At 41.9% G+C, this 21,152-nt stretch overlaps 1 protein-coding gene across 3 annotated transcripts in view; it reads right to left on the bottom strand.

Moving 5' to 3' along the window:
• The window catches only part of LOC146063590 (proton-coupled folate transporter-like), a 364,667-nt gene that overhangs the window by 170,665 nt on the left and 172,850 nt on the right, over positions 1 to 21,152 (bottom strand). For all 3 annotated transcript variants that reach the window (XM_083176105.1, XM_083176104.1, XM_083176106.1), the window contains one exon: positions 10,800 to 10,897. In XM_083176105.1, the coding sequence (XP_083032231.1) occupies positions 10,800 to 10,897 (98 nt within the window). The remainder of the gene's footprint in view (positions 1 to 10,799; positions 10,898 to 21,152) is intronic.

Raw genomic sequence — 21,152 nt, 5'->3', positions numbered from 1 at the left:
TTGGTATGCTCACTGTGTCTATTGCTTATGTCTACCATACTTGTTTACCAAATGATCTTTCAAAGATTTTGATTTTCGATAAATGAAAAGGGGGTTTTCAGGAAGGAGGTCACCCAAGATTGGGTTCTGCTTCAGAATTCTCCATTTAAAAAAAAAAATCTCTATATTGCTATAACAATTATTGGTACTTGTTTCCTAGCACGGCCACATATCTTATGGATCGTGTACCTTTAGTTAAGGTACACGATCCATACCATGGACCCGATTTCCTTTGAAATCAGGTCCATTTGGCCGGCTAGGACAAAATATCGGGGGCATCGCGTCGGTCGGGACCGTTAACAATGGTCCCGACGCGACCGACGCGATGCCCGCGATTTCCCCATAGGCTTCAATGTTAAAAAATATTTTAACATTGAAATCGTGTCGGGAAAGGTAAAATATCGGGGGCATCGCGTCGGTCGGGACCATTAACATAGGTCCCGACGCGATGCCCCCGATTTTTACATAGGCTTCAATGTTAAAAGATTTTTTAACATTGAAATCCTGAAAAAATGTGAAAAATGTGAAATGGGCCAATATGACCCATTTCACATTTTAGATGTCCCCGTCGTCACCCCACGATAGATGGTGGTGCGCGTCCTCCGACCTTTTCATTCCCCTACTATCCACGTCGGCGTGGAGTTGAGAATAGAATAGTGTGGCGAGCGCAGCGAGCCACCGAGCCCGAAGCGTGGCGAGCGCAGCGAGCCCCGCGAGGGGACGCGGATACCTTCACAGTTATACGCGTCCCCTCGCGGGCTTCACAGGTGTCCGTGGCGACGCGGACACCTGTGAAGTCCGCGAAGGGACGCGTTTACCTGTGAAGGTATCCGCGTCCCCTCGCGGGGCTCGCTGCGCTCGCCACGCTCGCCACGCTTCGGGCTCGGTGGCTCGCTGCGCTCGCCACACTATTCTATTCTCAACTCCACGCCGACGTGGATAGTAGGGGAATGAAAAGGTCGGAGGACGCGCACCGCCGCCCCTCGCGGGCTCGCTGCGCTCGCCACGCTTCGGGTTGGCGTCTATCGTGGGGTGGGGTGTACGCCATGACATTTGGGGGGGTTGGGAATATTTTACATTGAATCCAATGTAAAATCGGGTCCCAGGGACCCGATTTACATTTAATTCCCAAAAAAAAATCGGGTCCAAAATCGGTCGGTCGCGACGATCGCATCGCATGCGACCAAATCGCATGCGATGCGATCGACCCGATTTTTCCGACACGACCACCCCGATGTAAATCGGTGTGGCCGTGCTAGGAAACAAGTACCCAATTATTATACTTGGAAATTAATGCCCATTTGTGTTTTTCACCTTCTTGCTTATTCCCTCAATAAATATTTTCAATCAATTAGAGTAAGTCTATCTTTTTTCCTTTCTCCAAAAAGCATATCAGAATATCCTTTGACAGAAAATTGACCAAAAGGTATGCCATCAAGCCAGTTGGAATGATGAATACTTGTGTTATCAATGAAACGGTTAGAATCTGTTGCCTTTCTGAAGGTTTTAGTTTTTTATAGGCAATTCTCAACATAAATGTCCAAATCTAAAAAGGATACCAACATTATACTAGTTGTGAATGTTAATTTGATGGAGAACAAATTATCAAAGAGGTGCAGAAACTAGCTAAAGCTTCCTTGCTACCCCTCCATGCAAACAGGATATCATCAATAAAATAAAAAATAAAAGTTTGCCGCCAGATCGCCTTCATGCCAGATGGAACACTCCTCCCAAGAGGCCATAAACAAGTTAGTGTAGCTGGGGGCAAACCTGGTGCCCATTGCAGTTCCTACACATTGGATATAAAAGGAACCGTCATGTAAAAAATTAATAATTGGATAAAATAAAGGAAACACTATCCCCAAAAAAGTTTTTAGGTTACTGCTTAAATCACTTTTATTTAGAAAATATGTGACTGCATCTAAACCGTTTTCCTTGATAATGATTCTTTTTGAATTTTTGGTAAGATATAACTTGAAGGAATGGATGACACCTTAATATTAACGAAGTGAAATTCATGTTTGGTAATTCATCATTTGGTACTCCATCATTTAATGCTTTGGAGGTTAACTCAAATATATCCTTTGTTATCCTATTGGTGGGGTCTGGCTTTAATTTCTTATATGTGCCACCCTCCTTCAATTGTCTGTCAATGTCATACTTATGAGTTTCTTTTGTGATAATCCCCCCCCTTATCTGCTGGTTTAATAATTACAATTTTGTCCTCATATATTGTTAAAAAAAAGTTTTTGGAGTAAGTGTGCCAGCATGTCTGTTTTAAGCAATAGTTTAATGTATTAATTGTACTCTTCTTGCTTCTTTATTTTCCTATAATACAGTACTACTGTATATACAGTATTGAAACTTCTGCTTATTCAAAAGGAAGTGTTTTGGTGTTAAAACACCATCTCTATTAATCTGACAGCTAGATGACACTGTGGAATGCAACGGCACCCACTTCAGGGTTGGTGGAATGCACTGCCATACTGTTTCCTCCCCATGAGCATGCGCAGTAGTGGCAAAATGCTGATTAATGGCATAGGAGGATCAGCTGTGTTCCACTGGCGAGGAAGTATCATTTTTACCTTGTGATCTGAAACACATTAAGCATGGCTCCATCATTTCATTTGCCCACCTGCTTCCACTCCAAACCAAAAAAAGTCTTCTTTCTCTACATGTGCTTTCCACTCCAAACCAACCTGGAGGATTTCTGTTTATCTGCATTCTGCAGTAACCCTTGTTCCATCCCAGGACGTTTTGGACATGTGAGCAGTGTTTGCCTTGGGCTTATATGTTACATGCTGTTGTTATGTCTTTGCTTGTGAGTGCATTTCATTAAACATATAATTTTTTTAAATGATCTGCACTATTTTCTGTTTCTTTGGTCTCCAAACCATTAAAAAGGGAGATCAATCCTTACAGGTCCCTGTTGACTTGTCATCATTGACTTTCAAAATATTTAAGGGACAGTACCTTTATATCGAACACTTATTCAGTACATACGGTACCTACAGTTAGGATAAGGGTAGAAATGGAACCCATGACCTCAGGGTTGTGAGATAGTATTTCTAATCATTACATATTTTGTACTGCCTTATATTACTGTATGTGTACATCTTTGGTGACAGTCTGCGAAAATAAAAGTCATGTTTAATGATTGCTGTTAATTCTATATAGTCTGCACCCATAAATTAATCTTGACATAGTGTTTAAGACCTCTATTCATAATAACTGCCAGACCTCACAATGCATATCCCTTACAAAATGCTCCACATTACAGGAAATTCCTTACAAGATGTTTGGAACTATTCTAGAAAAACTGTTGACAGTCCAGGTACTTTGCGCTCCTTAGCCCAGCAAACACTATTCTGCCATCCAGGTTTGCTGATTACATTCACTTTTGAAAATGCAGACATACCAACTCCAAACCACCTGCGTAGCTTGGACCCATCCATGGCAGAGAACATAATTTTAAATGCTGACAGTCACGCGACCATTCACATGTGAGTCTAATGATGTCACATGCCACTTATTCAAATCTTAACAGTAAAAATGAGAATTTAACTACTATTGTATTTGTTCTTCACAATATTTCTTAAAACTAGAGATATGAGTCAACCCCTGTGTTTTGGTTTGGGTTTTGGGACTGTATTTTTTTTTTTTAAAGCAGCTGCAATCACATAATTGAGCTTTTTTTGTTCCTGCAATATTAATATGCTCAATAGCATTAAGTTTCAGTCATTTTCATTCAATTGTGACCACTAAAGATTTGACGGGTATAGAATGGAGGTGCAGCAATTGATAACATGGGGAGAGGCTAATAACTTAATTTTGAATAGTAAAAAAACAAAACGTGGTTATAGATTTTAGGAGGTGGAAAGAGTTAGTAATATGAAATTTTTAGGCATTACCTTTACTGAAGACCTGATATGGTCTGCGCACACTGCTACAGTAGTTAGAAAGGCTCAGCAAAGCCTTTTGTTTCTTGTGTAAACTCAGGGTAGCAGAGTTTTCTAGGCCAATACTTGTGAAATTTTACTGCTGTGTAATTGAGAGCCTGTTACCCTATGCTATCACAGTATGGTATGGAAATTCCAAGTGTTCTGACCGTGGTTCCTTAAAAAGAATAGTTATGGCCGCAGAAAAAAAAGATCCTAGCCACCTTTTTATTCTCTATTCTCCCGGTTACCTTCTGGAAAACATAGGTGTTTAGGTTGCCATACTAGTCGGTTGCGTAACAGTGTTTTTCCTTCTGTTTCAAGTCTGAATTGTAGTGTGTGAATTGTGAGTACTTCTTTCCTTTTATTATGGAATTTCACTTATGCATTTCTTTTAATGTTGTATTGACAGTACAAATTATTTGATTTATACAGCTCACAATATTCATCACCAATATTTTTTAAATAATCAGGGTGTTCAAGACACATCCAGGTCTCACAAGCAACATTAGCTGGAGTCCAGAGGTCGGTAGTTTTTTGGCTTGAAGCATGGCTTGAATTTAACCCCATCCTGGTGACTGCTATTTCCATATCCTGAGAGGACTCTTTGGCAAAAGACTACCGACCTCTGGACTCCGGCTTATGTTGCTTGTGAGACCTGGAGGTGTCTTGAACACCCTGACTGCTTTGATTGAGAACTAGTGACTTCCTGGTTCTCCACCTTAGCCAGTAATTTGCCTCTTTTCTTGCTCAGATGAGGATACTTATGGAAATTAGCATAACACTAATTTTCTGAAATTTGTATATGTATCTATATATGTGATATGTATAAAAATGGTATGACACTATATCACATTTTTCTTTCCCTGTTTATATATTGTTGTGTCATCAAAACAGAGGAGATACATTGATTCCCATTGCTGGATAACTACTCAAAGGATTGGGATCTCCATACACAATAAGGGACGTATTTTGTATTGTATTGTGTCATTGATTATTTATTGGAAGGCGACACACCTCAGTGTGTGTTATATCTTTTCTTTTCACCAATTCTTTACTGGAGGTATAGAGGATTGTCTGATTTTAACACACATCAGCAGGACAGCTGCCACCATTTGTGCGTACCTTGTTGATTTTAAGTGCACCCATATATTTTTTTAATAATGGCTGCTTAATATAAACATCAAAGCTTACTTAAAAAAACTGTCATCAAGATGCTTATCATCCTCATTAGCATTACATAGCAAACAAATGTCCCCCCTCATCATTTTAAGGAGGAACTCTGGGCTGTGACAAAAGTAACATTTTATTGAAAAAAATACAATATATAATTGTTTTGCAATATCCTTAAATTACTATAATTTTAATTATACATACAGATAGTGGTAGTATACCCCCAATATACAGAGAAGCCTTGACGTGGCTTGGGGGCATATCATACACCTGCGCAGGTATATTTAACCAATATCTCTGAATTCTATTATCATGTAGTGTTCAAGATTGGTTACTAATACCATTCAGTGAGCTGGGGGAACCAATGTCTTGCTTTATTTACTATAATTTTAACTATCAAATTTCCACTCGACAACACTGTAACTTTTTGCAATATACAGTAATTCTTAAGTAACATTTTCCTCATTTGCATATCATGCCAGTGGCAAAGAAGTAAAAGTAAGAGTAAGAAGTAAGAGTGAAAGATGAAACAAAACTTAATTAAAATTTGCTGATTTGTGCCACAAATAACACACAAATGACAAGCAAGATGAATAGCTATTTTGAGTTATACCAGAATTCTGTAAAAAGTGTCAAGGAAAAAAGATGAACATTTGTCACAAAGTCAACATGTGCTAGTCATGCACAAAATGAAATTTGTAGTTGTATTGTTCTGAAACATCTTTTTGATATGAAAAATAAATCAGCAGCAAGAAATACTGGCAAAGTTTGCATATATCTAAAATAAAACTTTGAAGTTAAAATAATATAGACACAAATCTAATGAAAATGGCATATTAAGTTTGTGTATACAGAAGTGGCCTCACTTCCAATGATTTTCTGAATGTATCATTTGTAAAGTCAACTGAAAATTCTGGAATTGGTTATGTCACTGTAGTATTATATAGAATATTTCAAACATTGTTTTATCACTGATCATGCCACCTTCAAAACCTTCCCAACTGTATGTCAGCAATTACATAATCGTTTAAAAAAATAGGTAACCATAAAAAATATTGATAATTCAAGACTCTACCAGAATGATTTCTAGTGGTTTGGGAATATTGACTAAGAAGATGACTACTTCTCACTGTGGGTAAGTGACGTTTATTTAAAACTGTACAGTGCATCACATAATTGCAGCAAAAAGTGATGATCAATCGTTACCTTTCCAATTAGCTGAGCTGTGGAGAACCAATAATTAAAGGTCCAGTGTTTGTTCACACCTTTGCGACAACCAGTATGCAGGGAGGAAGGTAGCAGAGCTGTGTACATATTAAATAGCTTGGGACTGGCTGTGTGATGCAGATGAGAAAGCTGAGCTGTGGAGAACCAATAATTAAAGGTCCAGTGTTTGTTCACACCTTTGCGACAACCAGTATGCAGGGAGGAAGGTAGCAGAGCTGTGTACATATTAAATAGCTTGGGACTGGCTGTGTGATGCAGATGAGAAGCCTAACTGACTTGGAAACAATTATATAGTCTCAGAAAGACAGAGAAAACTCAAGAGAGAGAGAACTAGTGAGAAAGAGAGAGAGAGAGAAAATTACTTGAGCTTAACTGCTGTCAGGGCAGAGGCATAACTAGAACTTTGTAGGCCCCATAGCAAAATGTTGAATGGGGCCCCCTTCTTAATATGTCATTACAGTGCCGTGTGCAATGTGCACACAGGACTCTGTTTCGGCGATTTCGGCTGAGCCCCGGGAGATGGCTAACTACATCCTGCCAGCCCTGGGAGCCACAGCCATATACAAAGTATAGCAAAATTATTCTTGCCTGCACTGTCTATTTGGCAGGGCAATAGCGATGCAGCTGGGCCACGTATCACTATCGCCCGCTGTGTACACATGGGGCGTTTCAGGAAAACCTTCCAAGCGATTTTAACAATGTAGTTATAATCGCTTGGAAGAATCACCCCATGTGTACACCCCTTTAGGGTGGGGGCATTGTAGTGAGGAGCAAGATAGAGAAAGGGAGGTGTGAGAGAGAATGGCAGGGAGAGAGGGAAGCAAGAGAGTAAGAAGATGTAAGGGGTGAGACAAGGGGCAGAATGTAAGGTCTCCCAAGTTCAGTGACTGTACAGGATGTTGGCCAAACTCCAACTCTTTTTAAAGAGGCAATCACAAGGCATGGTTTTTACCTTGTAAGTAATTGCTGGTATCCTGCTCGGCTGCAGATTTTGAGTGGCATTACATTCTGCCCAGGGAGAGAGAGAAGGTGTCAGGAAAAGAAAGGGAGTAGATAGTGACAGGTTGAGGGGGGACAGAGAGAGGGAAAGGTGGGGAGGAGAGACATAAGGAAAAGGAGACTAGGGGCAGAGAGAAGGAGGAGGAGTGAGAAAGAGGGGACAAGAGAAAAAAAGTGCATGGGACTGAGAAAAAGAGAGAAGAAAGGGGGAGGGTAAAGACACAGTGGAGCCTGAGAGAAGGGGAGATAGAAAGAGAGGGAGAAGGGCAGATGGAAAGAGAGGGAGTATGGGGAGATGGAAAGAGAGGGAGAAAGAGAAGGGGAGATGGAAAGAGAGGGAGAGAGAGAAGGGGAGATGGAGAGAGAGAGAAATGGAGGGAAGGGGAGACGGAGAGAGAGAGAAATGGAGGGAAGGGGAGACGGAGAGAGGAAGAGACGGAAGGTGAGAGGAGGAGACGCAGAGAGGGAAAGAGAGACAGAGGGGGAGATGGAGAGAGGGAAAGACCGAGAGAGGGAGAGAGAGAAGGGGAGATGGAGAGAGGGAAAGAGAGAAAAAAGGGTAGAGAGAAGGGGATACAGAGAGCAAGTGAAGTCAGCCTGGACTTTGAAAGGATTGTTACAGTGGCAACAATTTATATCTCATAATCCCATACCATAATTCAATCCCTGTTCCAGTAAATTAAAGGCGGAAGAGGGGTCGATAGAGGGAGAGGGGGGTCACTTATACCTTGCTCTCCTCCCTCCCCTCCAACTTTCCCTTTAGTATAGTATAGTTACCTCCAGCAGTGTCGGGTCTCTAGGGTGAGGCCTCCCCTTCCACCGGATCTCCAGGGACGGGCCTCCCATCAGGTGTACAGGTGCCGGGCCTCCTGTCCGCCGTGCCCAGGCTCAAAGGGTTAGCTTCGAGCGGATGTACCGGCGCACGTTGATGCACATTCACGCCATCACAGCGCTGCTGAGCGGGCAGCAGTTTAGGTTTAGTTTACATGCCGGGGCTGGTCACTAGGATGTTACGTGGAGCCCCGGCACCAGTACCACCAGAGAGGTATTAGGAAAGTAGGAAAGGGGAGGGGAGAGTCTGGATCAACTGTCCCTCCTCCCCCTTCATTGTAATGTGCAGTGCAGCCCGCCACACCTCTGTCCGGGTCAATAGTGTACAAATTCAAGAGGGTGCAGGGGGCTGCTGGGTCCTCGGGCCCCCCCAACCTGCCGGGCCCCGTAGCAGCTGCACCCCCTGCACCCTCTATAGTTACGCCACTGTGTCAGGGGTTTTCTGACCTCTATGAGGTTTCACATGGTCCTATACTTTCTTTAGGTTATCCACTGCTTAACATACTTATGGCATAGGGCAAATGGGCAAATATGAAATTGAGAGACTATTATCAAATAAAAGCATTGCAAAAGCTTATCCCACTGGCTTTAGGCAACAACAGGATGGGTCTATTCTACTCACTGGTTGGTTCCTCTATTACATTGTTTGGGATCACATTCTTAATCTCCCACTACACTTTCTATCCTCAGATATATGGTGTTTCCCTTGGTTAATGGTGGTATTACTGTAATTTTCAAAAAGGTTTATATAGTTCCAAGTCACAATTTCTTCTGCATGGGGGCTGTTTTTAAGGACCATTCAATGGGTACTTCACAATTTTAAATGCATGTAGTTGACCATGAAGACAAAACAGTTTCATTTTGCCAAGACTTTAATAGATTTATATCATAAATATTTTCCTCCTATCCTCTCTCCAACTGGTCATTTTTGTATTTCACTGGTCCAATCACCTCACAGGGTCTATATTAGACTATATGTATGGTTCTTTGGAGTTCTGATTCTCCCAAACCTCTTCAAGAATGCTTAGGATGCCCCAGAGCTTTCTTCGAAACATCAACTCAAATGGACTGAACTTCACTGAGACCTGTGGGTCTTTCCATGCTGCAAACATTAGCCGAGCATCCCAATGTTTTTTATTCCTTGTGCCACCACCAAAATAATCATTGATTTCAATGTTTGGTTAAAGTACATAGCAGCTAATTATTTTCAGGTGGTAGACTGAGGTACAAATAGTTTTGACTCATTGGCCCTTATTCTGGTTCACTTGCAAAGGCAAATTCAATCTCAAATGGACAAAACCATGTGCACATTCAGGTGGGGCAGATGTAACTTGTGCAGAGAGAATTACATTTGAGTGGGGTTTAACTTCAAAGTGAGATCTATATTGTAATGTAAAAATAAAGCAGTCAGTATTTTCCCTGCACAGAAACACAGTACCAACTGCCCCCCTGCAGTCCATTTGAGAAGGAATTTGCCTTTGCGAGTGAATCAGAAAGAGGGCCATTATTTGGCTTAGCGGATTTATCCATTTTGACAATAAAGGTCCACCAATCCCTGACCTTGCGAATGGTGCACTGGCACCACCCATTCATAAGGGCTATTCGCTCACAGGGGCTTGCAAATGGATGTTACACAGAAACATCCATTCGCAGGGCAGGGGGAACCTACCACATCTTTTGATGGTTGCAGACCATCGAAAGATGTGGAGGGTGCAGGCATATAAATGTGACTTTCAAGTCACTTGCATATGCATGCATGCTGGGAAGGAAATGGGCGGGCAGCTGACATCCTGTGATGTCAGCTACCTGCCCCACCACACATGCGTCATGGCCTCATTAGCATGAAAATGTCTAGCGTTCTCAATTGGGCCGCCTGCCACCACACACCCCTCTCCGCCCCCCACCCGCTGTCCTGGGTGTGTGCACCTGGTGAACAGTCTATTCGCCATGAGTGCAAGCACCCTGCGTATGCGCAGTACAAAAACATTGATCACCATGCGAATGCACCCCTGCTGCAAAAGGACTGGTATAAGGGCCTTTATACTATAATTTAGTGGTTGTAACCATGTAACTTCATGTCAAAACAATTGGGATCTCTCCATTTGGATTGCTAATCTATATAAAAATATACTTTTTCTATTGGGACTTTTAAAAAACTAATCATAATATATAAGGCATTGACCTACCTACCCTTCACCCAAGGTGGCCCAAGCAAGAGACGTCAGCTCAAAATACAGCAATTGTAACATCACAGTCAGGTCAGATCTTGAGATCCCAACAATATAAACCACCCTTTTCACTGGCACTACTCTGCTGTAATTACCTCTATAAAGCTTTATATCAGCTATTCATAACTATGCTATTTTGTTTATATCTTCCTTTTGTGACTGTAAAGTCAAGGTGTGCCTTAGTGCAGTCTTTATAGCGTACAATAAGAGAATGTTATTCTGTATACATTTATAGCTCTCATCAACTCTTCTATGGTGAGGTCGCATAACATCTATTAGAAGTGATGTTTGTTTGATACACAATGCTTCACAAAGAATAGTACAGTATGTGTATATTGAATATTATAAAACTTGTAATACTTACTGAAATTAACATTTTGGATCCTGTGTACCAACCATAGAGCTCGTTACTAAAACTTCTTGGAGGGTAACTGACAAACATCAGTGAAATTGACTGCTCCCCTATGAAAAATATGAAAAAGTTTTTTTTAATGTTTATCATTTAAACGTTGATTAAATGATTACATTTGTGAATTGAATAAGAGGTGCAAATAATACAACATACAATCAACAGTGTCTGATTATAGACTGCTTTTAAATTGTTTAATCTGTTCCCCAAACTGTAATACTACTGTGTAATATAGTAAATAAAAGCTTATTTTACTAGCAGCCAGTAATGTAGCAGTGAGCTTGTCAGTGACATGGATGGGATGACATTCAAATTTCATAATAAATTATAATGCAAATAATATTACATTGGCAGTGACAAGTGATTGAATGCATGTTATGCAACTTTGTACACATCACGGTGACTTCTATGTCATATATATAATCTAACCATTTATATAATTTTTTTTGCAGAAATTCAATCACTGCTCAAATGAATATAAATGGAAAAGTCTGGAAAGGAAATAGAAATAGAGGTTTAATAATGTGTTTCTTGTGCAGCTGATAGCAACATTATGGTTTTTCAAATGGAATTTACTGGACTATTTATGTGTGTGTCTACACATGCTGTTGATATAGTTATTATTAATCAAGTAATACAAACATTATCCATCTACACAAATGTAATGTCAGTGAAAGGAGCGAGTAGTCCTAGATTTACAGATTTTCTTTTGCTATGCAAAAAAGCATTCATAATGGATACCTTAACCTCAATTACATCAATGGCTGGTATTCAATGGGTAGAATCACGGCTGGCAGCGAATCCTGTGTAGGATTCGCTGTACTTTCAACGCAATTCTCCCTTCGGGGAGATTCGCCCGGCAGCCACCCCTCCTCCCTATTCAACGCCTCAGGGGCTCTCTGCCCCTGGCTGCGAATTTTAACCCCCCCCCGGCGAATGCCGTCGGGGAGCTGGGGGGGTGGCTGCAGGCAGGGAGATGGAAGCCTCCCTGCCTGCGACGGACACTGTGGGGGTGAAGGAGGGCTGTCGGGGACACTGGGAGAGCCCCCCAGAGCTGGCAGGGGGCTGTGTTAGGGAGCCGCTACACTCACTCTGGTCCCGATCGTGCATATGTAATGATCGGGACCAGTGTTCAGTGAATAAATGAATATTAATTAGCGGCTCCCGGGTCCCATCCTGGCGAATGTTTAAAAAAAATTGTTTAAAAAAATAAAATAATAATTAAAAATATATTCATGTGCTGCAAGCACATGAATAAAAATAGCATGCCCCTGCACAGAAAAAAAAATCAGATTTTTTTATACCCCAAAAAAATAAATAAAAAAAACGCTTTATTTTAAAAGATCACAATCAAGTTCACCTAAAAAAGATGACGAATGTAAAATGGAGAATCATGGCGAAAATCAATGGAGAAAGCAGTTCTCCATTTGAGCATTGAATACACTCTCGGCGAATCCCAGTGAAAACCCCATTGAAATACACCAGCGAATTGCAGCGAGCATGAAACGGAGAACTGGCCGGCATTCACTGTTCACTTTCGGCGAACAGTGAACATTGAATAGGGTGAATCATATTTTCAGTGAAAAAAATTCACCGCAAGGAGTGCAAACAGCCCGATTCGCCGAAAAAAACGGTGAATCGGGAGCATTGAATACTGGCCAATGTATAAAAATGTTACATTTATTTTTATATTTGGCAAATGCAATGTGCTGTGTGCCTACCTGAGTAGTAAATAATTGCATAGGGGTCCACCCAGCGTTTCTATAGGCGGACCATGAAACGGTGGATGGACACCAATGACCGCCCCCTGGCTGACAATAATTTTGATGAAGTATGACCAGGCGACTGAAAAATTTGCAGAAGACGTTCGCTCCAGAGTTTTGCACATGTGTATGAGCGACTATGCGCATAAGCACCCACCCACCATCGGAGACTGGGCCCATTTTGTACCTGTGCGAACAGGTCTGAATTGGCCCCTTTATAATATATGACTGCACAGTAAAAAATTCTATCCTCCGTTGCTTCCTTCAACCTCATGAAATTCATAAACTTATATGACCTCAAAACACAAGGAATCATAAACATATACAACCCTAATTTGAGGTCATGAAATGAATCATTCCACATGATCTTATGAGATGAAAAATCCTTATATCTTCTAGAAAACAAACTTGATTTGCTTTCAACTAGAGACATGTGAGCTTTGTGACTTTGTGCCTTCCTGTTATTATTCGCACATTTCTATTAAGCTACTGTATGTCTGGGTCTCAGCTGTTACCACAGAAGTCGTAGGTAAGAGGAGTATTAGCTCTGGTCAATTCATAGGCGATTTGGCTCCCAGTGCCCAAAAAATGTCTTCCCTTCCCCCATAAAATGTAACATTAGCATGTGCCTTCCATGTACATGCCCACACAGTAATGCCCCTGTGAACATATTATGCCATAAAAAGTAATTCTGCCTCATACCAAGTATGCCGCAGTACCTGATCATTTTCAAGGGTGCACCCTCATTTTCAAGGGTGCACCCCAGGGTGCACCCCCCCAGGGTGCACCCCCCCCCCCCACACACACACACACCACTGATGCTGCTGTTGATCTGCTGTCCTGGCACTTCCAAGGCCTGCCTACCTCCACTGAGTCACTAATAAATATATCCTAAAATGGAAATGGACTCCTCTAGCATTCTTAACTGTCGCTTGTGAGGTGGTGGTCAATTAGGGAGGGATTGTCATTGTCTGCAGCAATGGCCATGCCATAAATATTGCCCTGATTCTGATACTGTGAGTAAATGTGTGAGTGAGTGTGTGTCCATCATTTTGTGCCCTTCAGCCCTTCTGCAATACAGGCTGCGGATCCCGGACTGTGGGCATTCATCCACCAGGCAAAAAGGGAGTATTGTCACACTTCCAGTATCAACTTCAGATTCCCATCTATTATAGCCATTGAGATCACTAGTAGGCAGCCAGAGAAAATGGAGTGCATGTGAGCCCTATACCCTATATTTAAATATGAACATATCACAATATTTTTTCCAGTGTAATAAAGACTCCTGTATTGCTGGGGACACCCAGTACATCAGGGCAACCAACCCTAATAATATAAGGTGAACATTTATTATCATTCCTCACAAGGGGCGAGGATACTCTAAACAACAAATGCAGTAAAAATTCAGTTTTTTTTCATATGTAGTAAAGCCACACTGCTGGGGCTTTGCCACGGGGGGGGGGGGGGTGGGTGGGGTGGGGGGTGATTTACACCAGCTCTAGCTGGCGTAACCCCATAGAAGCCTATAGGCTTCCTTTCACGTCCCCCACCGATCAACGCCACCACCCCTCACTTCTGTCTGGGCAGCATCCTGCTGTGTTGTCCATACCAGTGACCTCCTCATACCTGCACCTCTGCTGGGTGCAAGGAGGAGGAGGCGGAGCCAGGCAGCCATCTGAGCAGGGGGCTGCCATGCAGGAGGAGGGGGAAGAGCCACTGGGGGCCACTCACACATCGCCGTGCTCATCGGAAAGGGAAGCTCTTAATGCAAGAGCTGTCCTTTGCGATAATAACCGCATATCTTAGTACATATGCAATTATTACTATATCTATGTGGCAGTCTTGATGTGTGGTGGAGAGGGGCTGATGTTACTGACTATTACATTTTAAGCATAGACTGATAAATTATTTTAGCATGTTATATTTTTCTATTATTTTTTGATTGTCTTTATTATTTGTTAGAAATATTTTTATTCATCTTGTTCGTATTTATTAATAAATATACTAATACGGTTATAAGCAGACGCTCTGGCACTTCCTGCCTAAAGAACGTAACTGATCCCTTCTGCTGAAGCAGCATGAAGAAGTGATACTCTATATACAGGAATTTGCGGCACGCTGAAAAAACTGCAAAGAAACAGGCAGGTAAAAGCCAATGTTTCGATGTTTACTAATTTGCCCTGATGAAAATGTATAAACATTAAAACGTTGGCATTCATCTGGCTGTTTCATTGTGGTTATTTCTGAGTGCCGCAGATTACGGTATGTGTGTATATATGTAATGCTCGGGACCAGAAATATTTTTCATAATGGATTAGTCTGCATTTTGGAATATTTTTATATTTCAATGAGGTTTCTTGAGGTATCTTGCATTTATGTTGTATAAAACAGTAAACACACGAATTACACATAAATACATTTTATGTGTGCATGAAACAAGGTTTCAAAACATGAAACAAAGTTTGTGTACTATCTCAGGCACTGAATTTGAATGCCAAGCAATAAGTTTTTGCTCATATTTAGTGCCAATGACATATCATGTACCCAGTAATGCCAGTTACAGATGTCCCAGTAGTACTTTTAGCAAAATAAAAAAATGGCATTCTTGAAACTTTGGTTTTCAGAATAATTTGGATAAGGGATACTCAACCTATATATGTGTCTTTTTAATATTCCTGTAAAATATCATATACACTTCATAATTAAGTTGATTATCTTACACATGTATGCAACAGCTGGGTGCAAAGGGTTGGTGGCCAAGTTCAAAATTAAATTATTATTGCTGGTGTCTGTAGGTTGACCCTAGTGCTGTCTTTTTTCATTAGCAATATGTTAATTGACCCTGAGTGTGCCACTGACTGGCAATGAAGCCCCAAAGTGTTAACCTTCTTCTTTTTTTTTTTTTTTATAAACAATTTTTATTATTTTGAAAGGATTTGACATATGACAATTTATTTGACATACAGTAAAACATTTTGTGTCAATGTATAGTGTAATTCCAATAACATAGAATAGTACCAATATTTAAAATAATGGCTAGAAATCCAAGTCACAAATTATATGTTCCATCGGGATTTGAACAGCCAATTATAGGCCCTTATTCTAATCGGATCGGTACGGCCCGCGTGCGGCCGTACCGCCGATGTTTTTACTCTGCACATGCGCAGAGGTCAATCTGCGCATGTGCAGCCCCCTTCGCCGCAGACGGATTTCGTCCGCCGCAAAGGGGGCGTATAGGGGCGTGAGAGGCATCATGCCCTCATTTCCCTATGTGTACGCCCCGCGTTTCATGGGCGTTCCCATGCAAACGCGGGGCGTACGCATGGTAATGAGGCCATGACGCAACTCATGGGGGCGGAAAGCTGACGTCGCCGGATGTCAGCTTTCAGCCCCCATACAAGCTACCACACGGACGATTGTCCGTGTGGTCTCAGCTTGCGGGAGCTGCCGCGGCGTGCGGACCTGCCTTCGATGGTCGACGACCATCGAATGCAGGGGGCAGCTCCCACCATGGTGGAGGCGTAGCCTCCACCATTTTTATGCGGATCGCCAGCCGTCCGTGTACGGACGGCCGTGGCGATCCGTAGGGTGGGCGGGGATTCGTCTGGTGCGGTCGCAGCCGCATATGCGGCTCGACCGCACCAACCAGAATAAGGGCCATAATGTTGTTGGAAAGTGTTGTAAGTGGAGCTAATTGTAAGGTTTGGACATAGTGCCTGACTTGCAGAAACATGTAAAAATTGGAGTTGGGTAAGTCATATTTGTCTTTCAGCACACTAAAGGTGATCATTTCCCCTCCCGGGTCAAAGATCTGATTTACTGTAGTTAGGCCTTTTTCTTTCCATTTGAGGAAGTGTGAGTTTTGGGTGGAAGGGGTGAAGGATGGGTTACCCCAAAAAGTGATGTAAGGAGTGGCAGTGTGTTTCCCCTTAAGTTTTTTATTAAGTAAAAGCCAGCAGATGTATGTGTCATGTAATCGTGGATGTTGCAGAATTTATGTAGGAATGAGTCTTTTGAGTGAATGAAGTAGAGCACCTGGCGAGTACGGGCGGAAAACAGATTTGTCTAGATTTTTGTCTATGTAATTTCTTCGGCCTAGCACCCAGTCTGCAGCATATCTAGTGAGAATGTAGATGTATTATGAGTAGATATCAGGTACACCAGTTCCCCCTTCATCTCTGGTCATTGCCAGTTTGGAGAAGGCAATCTTGGGTTTTTGCCTCTGCCAAAGAAAATGCAACATGGCTTTCTGGTTATCAGATTTGGAAATTAAAAAAGGGAGCAGTTGCATTATATAGAAAATTTTGGGGAAGATGATAGTTTTCAACACTGCAATCCGACCCATTAAGGACAGGGGGAGATTATGCCATCTGTCAAGTTTGGTAATAAGGGTATTTGTGATTCTAGTAAAATCTAGTAAAAGTGATATAAAATCCTGAGGACATTTGGGAACTAGGATACCTAAATATTTGAAATGAGTTTGGGTGATTTTTAAATTTGTTGATTTTTCCAGCATATTGAGATTCTCTTGCGATAGGTTTAATGGCAGAAGTTCCGACTTAGTGATATTAATTTTATAGCCTGCCCTGTTACCAAATATAGAGATAAGTCTCAGAATTTCAGGTGTGGAGGATAAAGGGTCTGACACGAAAAGAAGCATGTCATCGGCGAAGAGAGCAATTTTTTTGCTCCCGATCGCCTACACAGATGCATTTGTATTTATTGGAGGCCCTCAGCATTAGTGCTAAAGGTTCCAGTGCAATAGCGAATAACATAGGGGACAAAGGGCATCCTTGTCTGGTCCCCTTCTCAATAACAAAGGGGTCTGATAGTAAACCATTGCAAGCTATCCTAGTTTGCGGTTGATTGTAGATTAACTGTATCATCTCTATGAAGCCTTCAGGGAAGTTACATTTTCTGAGGGACTCATACAGATGAGGCCACTCTAAGGTTGAAGGCCTTTTCTGCATCTAAGGAGAGAATAGCGCTGGGTGTTGAATGGGAAAAGAAAGTGTTAACCTTCTAGGTGTCCGCAGCGTGGCGAGTGCAGCGAGCCTGCAAGGGGCTTTGTTGCGCTTGCCATGCTGTCTGGGTCTGGCCAGTCGGGATAATGACTGTCGGGATCCAGACTGTCGGACCCCTATACCACACCCAAACTGAACACTCTTAGCTCATCTGCTTAGGCTGTGCCTGACATCCTTAATCCATCCATTTTCCCTCCTTCAACTTTTACATTTCCTATGTCTGTGTGTATGCTCTGCCTGTGGGACTGTGTGTGTCTGTCTGACTATATTTGTATAAGTCTATTTTTCTAACCTAATGTGCACATTTCTGTTTTGTTGTGTACACACGGTGAGATTCCTTTGCTATTCCACTAAGATTTGATTGCTATGCAATCTTTGCTAACTCATGCTATTTGCATACAATTCATACTATCTACATTTAATCTGCACTATATAGTCATTGCTGCACTGTCTATTTGGTTTTTCGATTTCAGGTGAACGGGAGCGCACATTGGCATCGAATCGGGATAGACAGCTTGAAAACATGTTCTCTCTCCATTCAATGTCTATGCAATCCCAATTAGATTAAGACTATATAGTCAAAATTGAATGTCAAATTGTACAGTGTGTACACAGCATTAGTCTCCCAATATAGGTATCTATTTTCTTACCATACTGTTGGTCTGTAATTAAAATATATCACTAATACAAGGCATTTTCACCACTTCCTGTTATTGAAGATGCAGGATATAATCAGATAATCCTAGATTTCCTTTGTGTCCTTCCAATTTTTGTTTAAGTTTACATCCCTATGCACAAGTGTCACTTACTTAGTACGGAAGGGCATGTATTAAAACTGGACTGAGGTAGGTTCAGGAAAAATGACTTTACAGAAAACGAAGTTTATAAGTGGAAGAGTCTACCTTCTGATTTGGTAGAGGCTAAAACAGTAGAGCAATTGAAATATGCTTGAAATAGGTTACCTAAATCACTGGTTCTCAACCTCGATCCTTAAAGAACCCCAAATGTTCACATTTTTCAGGTCTCCACACAGAATCTCTAGTGAAGTAATTAGCTTCACCTTCATTGTGTTAGTGTCACATGCTGCCGTGGCGGTACACGGCGTGCATTCTACTCACCCATCCGTGTTTGGCATTGGCTAGCATTTGTCCATTGGGTCCCCAGGGCAAGCGGGAGGTGATGGGGGTAGCAGGCATGTGCGGGGTCTAGCTCACGCTGCACGGAAACTGACCATGTTAGCCGGTGATGGGAAGCCGGCACCGCTATCTTGGTTAGGGGCAAAAGAGGTATTGGACCTGGCCAGAGTCTTTCCTGTCTCCCTGCCCTGTCAGCTAATCGCAGCTGCCTCTAGTTATATAGGGTATCTGCCGGATACCACTACCAAGACTTCATTATCATCCTACCTCATCTTCAAGCAACTGTCATCCTTCCTCAGTGCATCTCCATTATCCACAGTTTCCAACAACCCATCACCCCAATTTTCCTATGCAAGGACTTTGCTGTATTTAAGTTAGCCATTGACTTTTCCCCTCAAAGAAGTATTTGAGATCTGCCTGTTTGTTTTCCATTTATGAAACAATCCTTCATTAAACCTGCTCATTTTAACCCTTCAGCTTCTAGTCCATCTGCAGTTCCTAAGCACCGCACGACTCCATCAAATCCCTCTCCCGTGACAGTCAGTGAATATTGAGTACCCTTGTGCACCTGCAAGGTGACCTGGAAAACATCAACTGTTGGGGTACATGAGAACCAAGGTTGAGAACCACTGACCTAAAGGATAAGATAAAAAAGGGGCAGACCAGATGGGACAAGTGGTTCTTATTTGCCGTCATATTCTATGTTTCTATGTTCCTGTACTGCTATTTTATATGAAAACATAAAATAATCTCTGAATGGTGCATTGCAGTGCTTAACAATACAGGGTAAAAGTATAACTTATTAACAGTATACGGTCACTAGGTCTACAACAAATACGTCGACAATCATTAGGTCAACATGCATGAAGGTTGACCTGGGCTTAGGCCGAAAGGGTCATTAGGACAACATGGGGGAGGTCGACAGTCAAAAGGTCGACATGGGGTTTTTCACTTTTTTGAGCCAAAAGGCGTTATTTATTACCCCCCCATCCACTAGGGCATGGTGGGAGAATAAAATAGTGTGCCCAAAGCATGGCGAGTGCAGTGAGCCATGTGAGGGGACAGTGCATTTTTTTTGTGTCCATGTCGACTGTGTCCACATTTGGGACAAAATAAGTGAAAAACCCCATGTAGACCTAATAACCATGTTGACCCTAATTAACATACACTTCCTGGATTTAAGCCACATTCTGATCTAGTAATTAATTATTTCTGAAACACACCATAGAAATGTTGGCACTTGATAGGGTTTTTTGACTAACCTTTCCACTGACTGGTATTTTGTTTATTTTTTATACTCCTTTGCAAATGTGAACATATTGGCATTCACTTACTGTATATAATCATTTCATTGTCGATTATAGTCTCGAAAAATAGCATTTTTAACATGTCATACTCAGCATTATTTCACATAGAAACTAGATAAACTTTATCTATGAACATGTATTTGTTGGAAGCAGTCAAAAATCTATAATTGATTTTTTTTTTTTTTATTCCCAAGGGCAAGGTAATGTTAGAAACATTTTCCACAGCTCATTATTTTCAGTAACCTTCCACAGGACTTATTCTTTGGTTAAAAAAAAATAATTTATTTTGATTATTGATTCACAAAGCAATACTCTCTTGCCTGTAAGCATTAGGAATTTATGAAAAAATAAGGCAATTTCACTCGACCATTCAGATGAATAAGAAAAAGCAGGTTTTCTACTAGAAAATATTATCATGGATGAGAAAAATTGCAAGCATAAGAGTCCCAGGCCTTAAATTGATATGGAAATTCTCCTCTCTATCTAAAATATTTCTACTGCCGCAAATTATAAAAGTGTGAGTTTTTGTGTGTTTATACAGTAGGTGTGTAAATGGCATTTTAATAAAGCAGAAATGTTTAATTGTAATAAATATATAATTAACACCCCTTTTATACCAAAACGCTGGGACGCACCCAGATTTTTGGAGATCCAGCTTCAAGCCGGGTGCGACCTGGCGTTTCGTCCCTTTTATACCTGCGCCCCCCCCTCCTGGCGCAGGCGATTCCTGAGCCGCCGCTTGGGGATGACTCCAAGCGCCGATCGCCGCCGCGACCCAAACCGCTGCGCTGGGGCAAGCCCAGCAGTACGGTAATCTGCTTGGCTGCTCCGAGCCCCCATGCACCCACCAGTCCTTGTCCAGGAGGTGACTGGATGCTGCACACAGGCATCCATTCACCTCCTCCGTTTGCCGCTGCTGCTGTCTGCAGAATATAGCATACAGCAGTGCAGGTTGTCTGTGTCCCCCCCCCCGTCCAACCTGCGGATGCTGCGGTCCGCAGGTTGTATGTCCCCCATTGATGTAAATGGGAGCCAGGTTGGATGACCTCAGGCTGGGTAGGGCTTCTGGGCTGCCCGA

Source organism: Crinia signifera, chromosome 3 (genome assembly GCF_055691185.1).
Source record: "Crinia signifera chromosome 3, ASM5569118v1, whole genome shotgun sequence".
Lineage (NCBI taxonomy): Eukaryota > Metazoa > Chordata > Amphibia > Anura > Myobatrachidae > Crinia > Crinia signifera.
Note: the sequence above shows the minus strand (reverse complement) of the source record. Positions and strands in the feature narration are given on the sequence as shown.